Source organism: Marmota flaviventris, chromosome 5 (genome assembly GCF_047511675.1).
Source record: "Marmota flaviventris isolate mMarFla1 chromosome 5, mMarFla1.hap1, whole genome shotgun sequence".
NCBI lineage: Eukaryota > Metazoa > Chordata > Mammalia > Rodentia > Sciuridae > Marmota > Marmota flaviventris.
The window spans coordinates 62,028,205-62,034,204 of NC_092502.1; the positions used below are offsets into that span (position 1 = coordinate 62,028,205).

Consider the following 6,000-nt stretch of genomic DNA (forward strand, 5'->3'; position numbering starts at 1 on the left):
CCACCCCCAAAAATCATTGTTGTACCTGGTTCATTCCTTATTCATATCAGAAATAATGTATACAAAAATTCATGCTCGTAATATGATTAAAACTATTCTGTCTAGTTGTTGAGGCAAAGGAACCTATTTTTTATTCAACAAATTTTTGAAAACAAAAATATGTTGTTAGGTACCAAAGAGTGAACTGAACATGCTTATTTAAATAACAAGTATTTCTCTAATACACCATACCTTCCTAGTTATCCAAATCAGAAAATTGTACTTGTAGAGTCATGGGTTTTTTATTTTAAAAACTGAGCCTAGTGATTTTCAAATAGATAAAAATAGCATGAACCACTATAAAGTGCTTACTGTCCCAGTTCCCTGCAATTCCTCTATTTTCGGTATAGTTTCAAATTTATTATAGCTTGAAATTTTAACATTCTTTTTTCTGTTTTGATTTTTTTAAATAGGTTTCTAAGCATGAATTGAAGAACAGAAGAAGCAGAGCAGATGATTGGAGCAGCATTTGTTTCTCCCCAAATCTAGAAATTTTAGTTCATATGTACACTAGCCAGTGGTTGTGGACAACCATTTACTTGGTGTAAAGAACTTAATTTCAGTATAAACTGGCTCTGGGCAGCATTGTTGATGCTGTATCATGAGTTGTAGCCGCTGTAATTGTGAATATTAACTGAGATAGTGAAACATGGTGTCCGGTTTTCTATTAATTTTTTTCAAGTGGAAAAGTTAACTAAATGGTTGACACTCAAATTGGTGGAGAAATTGTGCATATGCCAATTTTTTGTTAAAACCTTTCATTTTGAACTATACTGCTTTGAGATCTCATTTCAGAAGAACGGCATGAACAGTCTTCAGCCACAGTTGTGATGGTTGTAAATGCTCACAATTGTGCATTCTTAGGGTTTTTCCACCCCTGGGGTTTGCAAGTTGTTCACTTAAAACATTCTTTAAATGGTTGGCTTCTTGTTTGCAAGCCACCTGATATGGTAGCAACCAAAGATTCCAGTGTTTGAGCATATGAAAGACTCTGCCTGCTTACTGTGCTAGAAATAACAGCATCTAAAGTGAAGACTTAAGAAAAACTTAGTGACTACTAGATTATCCTTAGGACTCTGCATTAACTCTATAATGTTCTTGGTATTAAAAAAAAAAAAAAGCATATTTGTCACAGAAATTTAGTTAACATCTTACAACTGAACATGTATGTATGTTGCTTAGATAAATGTAATCACTGTAAACATCTATACGATCTGGGATTTTGTTTTTATTTTGAAATGGGAGCTTTTTTGTTTACAAGTTCATTAAAAACTAAAAATTGTTTCTGTAAGGAAATGAGGTTTTTTTTTTTTTTTAAACAACAAAATGCCTTGCTGACTCACTATGAAATAAAAGTCTCCCCAATTTTTTGATAGACTACTTTAAGCCATTTGTTACATGATATTCCTTTGCAAGTCTATTAAGATATAGTGTTACAAATTCTCATTTTTTTTTTCCTTTTTTTTTTTTTTCTTTTGGTCTGAAGGGAAAGGCATTCTTTCACTTTTTCTTTTTTTAATGACTTGCAGGCACAATACCTAGTACTGCAGCTGCCAGAACTTGGCATTGTAACTCCTGCTGCCACTAACTAACAGCTTGACTGATTCTGAGTAAGAATGAAAGCGTTAAAGGGTTTGACTACAAGGTGTTTTTATTTAAAATACTTGTGAAATGATTATAAGCAGTTGATTCTAAACCTTGGAACAGAGTTGGACTATGTGAAGTGCTTGTTGACCCCTCTATCTAGCCACTCCCCTCTGCTTCTATAGGTTACCTGTGTGCGTGCGCTTTCTTTCAGTCTTATTTGCGCGCTTTTCTCTTTTTCTCTGACCCAAGAGAAAGGAAACTTACCGATGATAATTCTTTAGTGTAATTTATTCCTTTATAGCATGTCAGGATAAATTAAAAGTACATTTGTCTGAAAAAAAAATGCTGCCGGGAGCCTATTGTGTACATGTAGGTGTTTTGTGAAATAACCTTGAAATTGTAAATCGACGTGTGTGGTCAGATTGTGTCAAGTTTAATTTCTTTGGGATTTTTTTTTTTTTCCTTTTTTGTTTTTATTTGAAAATACTTTAGCAATAATTAATTCCATGTTTGCCACATTCTGCCATTAAGGGTTATGTTAGTTCCATAGTATACGAAGAAATCTTAGTAAGTCTGAAGTTTTGGGGTAGGTAGCTTCTTTGTTTCTTTTCTAAACACCCTGTCAGTTAAGGTATTTGTTTCTTGACTAATAAACCCTTTGATACTTTTAGCCAGAAATCAGTCTCATAAAGCTATTTTTGAGTATAGTTTGTGTAAAATAAAACTATTTAGCTTTGGTAATAAATTTTCCAAGCTGAACTCCCTCTAGCAAGATATTTTCAGTGCTTTTATTTACTATGCACTTAGACTATGCACTTTTTCTGAAATATTTTTGTAACACTTTTTTGTATTTTTGCCATTTGAAAAGGTTGTGGTGTAGTTGGTCTGTAATTAAGTTGCAGATTTAAAACTGCTGTTAGCTCTGTAAATCAAAATATAGGTGTTTTGTCTAGTATATTTTCATTCCATCTGCAGCTGGAGCTGGAATCCCATTGATCTTCTAGCTACCATTCATTTTCTTCACAGTTCACAAAAGAAGAATGTGAAATTCAGTGAATGCTGTTACTAATCCTGTCGGGAGATGAATCTCATTTCACCAAAATTAAATTATGGTTTTCCACTAAAATGATGATACAAGTTGAAGACACATCACTCTGAAATTGGAAGACCTCACCACTTAAGGCTGCACAGTGGCTTACTCAGCTGAACTCTAGGTTATTCCTCTTTATTTTGTTCACCCATTGGGGGGTGCAGTTTTTTTTGTTTGTTTTTGTTTTTTTTGTTTTCTTTTTTTTTAATGTTGGGAGATGGCCATTCTAACTACTGTTGAATGTCTGTTTGGGGAAGGTATAACAAGAAAATAAAAAAGTATATATGAAGGGAGAGACTGGTTATATCCTCCCATATGGTTGTGCTTATGCTCTTATGGCCTATATATTCAGGTTTGCTTTTAGTAAATTTCCCATCAAGAAATTTTTACGAGATTTTCCTATTTCTACTAGTCCTTACAATACTAGTAGAATTAAATGTTAAATGTTTTGAGCAGAGCATACTGTAATAAATTATAACAATTCCATTATAATAAAATTATAAAACAGATTTTAGAATCCAAGCCAATGAGCTAGTTTCCCTAGTCTGCTGAGATATCTAGAATATTGATACCTTGACCATCAAGTTTAATTGGCCTTGGTCGCAATGCCTATATTCCCTGCTACTCCTGAGCCTGAGACAGGAAGAACACAAGTTGCAGGCCAACCTGCGAAATTTTAGAAGTCCCCATCTCCAAAAAAGAGGCAGCCTGAGCGTGTAACTCAGTGTTGCAGCACCCCTAGTTTCAATCCACAATACTTCAGGTGAAAAAATTAAGTTTCTTGTAACTCTTAACTGGAGCAAATCATAGGTATTCCTTAAAAAGGGCTGACCTAAACAACATTAGCTCAGCTGAAAATTCAGCACTTAGGTGTAACTCAGTCTGTGACATCACTTATGCTAGTCAGGGACAATTTTGTTTAGTGGCATATGGATTGTTTGCAGTACTAGGGATTGAACCTGGAGGCGCTCAATCACTTCACTCCCTCCCAGTCCTTTTTATTTTTTTTGAGAGATTCTCCTTAAAGTAGTCCAGGCTGACCAGCCTCCCTAGTCACTGGTATTACAGGGGTGTGCCATTACACCAGGCCAATTCAATGATTTCCAAGCCAAAGTGGTATTTGGCAATTTTTTTTTTTTTTTTGCCCATTTTCAAACAGTGATAACCCTATGACCATGATGTGAGGCAAAATATGATAAAGAAATACAAACAAACTGGACACCTTGGTTCATGCCTCTAAACCCAGCAACTTCAGAGACTGAGGCAGGAGGATTCCAAGTTTGAGGCCAGCCTCAACAATTCAGTGAAGCACTAAGCAACTTAGTGAAACCTCGCCTCATAAAGGGCTGGGGATGTGCCTCGTGGTAGAGTGCCCCTGGGTTCAATCCCCAGTACCAAAAATACATATTTGAGATATGATTTTACTGAGTTGTCCAACCTTGGACTTGTGTCCTACTTTAGTCATTCCTAATCACTGACATTACAGGTATGCATCACTATTCCTGGCTTCTTCTAAAATAGTTTTAATATACTTTTTACATATCCAAAAATGGTTATAAACCAAATTTGAGTTGATCTAAACAGACTATAAATTCTTGTTCTAATCATGTTGCATTGTTGAAGTATGGTGATTTGTTTTCTGAAATGATTTAGTAGACCAGTTTTCGGGACATTTAAAAATGGAGCGTCAGGCGCAGTGGTGGATACCTGTAATCCCAGCAATTTGGGAGGCTGAGGCAGGAGGATTACAGGTCTGACAACAGCCTCAGCAATTCAGTGATGCCCTGAGCAACTTAGTTAAGACCCTATCTCAAAAAGGGCTAGGGATGTAGCTCAGTGGTTAAGTGCACTTGGATTAAATCCCCCTTATGGGGAATGAAAATGTCCAGCAATGGCCAAGCTATTAGAGTAACTAGCTGTCCCAGGCTGAAGTATTAAGGAAAAGTATCTGATTTGGGGTCATGGGCAGAGATAAAGAGATGAACCTGGAACTGCCAGAAAAGATATCCCGAAATTTGGTAGATAACGTGTTTTAAGGATACAGGAACCACTTGAAGGGTTCACAGTAGCCAAGTCTAATTTTGACTCATTTTAATCTTTCTGTACCAGTGATTGAACCCAGAGGTGCTTAACCACTGAGCTATGTCCTAGCCCTTTTGTGTGTTTTGAGGCAAGGTCTCACTAAGTTGCCTCAGGCTGGTCTTGAACTTATGATTCTCCTGTCTCAGCCTCCGGAGAGAAAACTTCTTGAACAATAATGTCAGCTAATAAAGTTGCAAAATGCATTAGAAAAATCAATTTGCCAACTGAAGTTTTTAGAGTTCTCATATGCAACATCTCTTAAGCTTCTTATTTCCATGAGCAATGTTTGCAAAAAGTGTGGGATATCCAAGGTGAAGCATCTCTGTAAGCTTTGTAGAACCATGACTTCAACCTGATTCCCTTTAGCTTTCATAGTGTTAAGCCATGCTGTTCTTTGTTGCCCTTTTAAACCAAGATAGGTAATATTAGCAATTATTTCTTGAATACCTTGAGCCAGGCACTGTTATAAGTGCTTCATATATATTGACATGTCTGATTTTCGTTTTTTTATAAAGTAGATCCTCTCCCATATTATATATGAGGATACCAATGTATAAAAGTGAAAGAAGTAATTGCACTCAGATTCCTAAGATCTTAACTTCCCGTTTATGGATGTGTGTGCTGGGGATTGAACCCAGGAACACCTTAATCACTAAGTTATATCTCCATCTCTTCTGTTTTTTTTTTTTTTTTTGGTCTTGAGACATTTCCTCCTGTACCAGCCTCCCAAATCACTGGGATTACAGGTGTGTGCCACTGCATCTGACTTTAAATAGTTTATATCGTACATCAAATATAAGTATGTGTCAAATAGAATGGCAGCCCAATTTGAATCAAAATAAATGGAATTGAGTTTTTATTTTTTAAAAGGCTGGAAAACAATTTTTCACTCAATGTAGTTATTTTCATCATAGATGTGTTACGTAGTCTTCATTATCTAAAGTGAGAGCCATTAGTAGAGTGTGTGCTTAGCATGTGCAGGGCCCTAGGTTCAATCTCCAACACAGATCACTTAGGTTGTCCATGGGGCCTGCTTAATTCAGGTCTAAAAGTTTGAGGATTAGAAAAATATGACAGACTGTTCATACACATACCACACAGTTAAATTATTGGGGCAGAGCCTATCTGTAATAAGCAAATGGCCAAACTACATAAATAATTAAATATTGAGCATTTTTTAATCTCTATGATCCAGGCATTTG

At 35.9% G+C, this 6,000-nt stretch overlaps 1 protein-coding gene across 3 annotated transcripts in view; it reads left to right on the top strand.

The window, feature by feature from the left end:
* Csnk1a1 (casein kinase 1 alpha 1) overlaps positions 1–3,005 on the top strand; it is a 41,901-nt gene extending 38,896 nt beyond the window's left edge. For all 3 annotated transcript variants that reach the window (XM_071612252.1, XM_071612250.1, XM_027949270.3), the window contains one exon: positions 453–3,005. In XM_071612252.1, the coding sequence (XP_071468353.1) occupies positions 453–460 (8 nt within the window). In that variant the 3' untranslated portion in view covers positions 461–3,005. The remainder of the gene's footprint in view (positions 1–452) is intronic.
* The last annotated feature ends 2,995 nt before the right edge of the window (positions 3,006–6,000 follow it).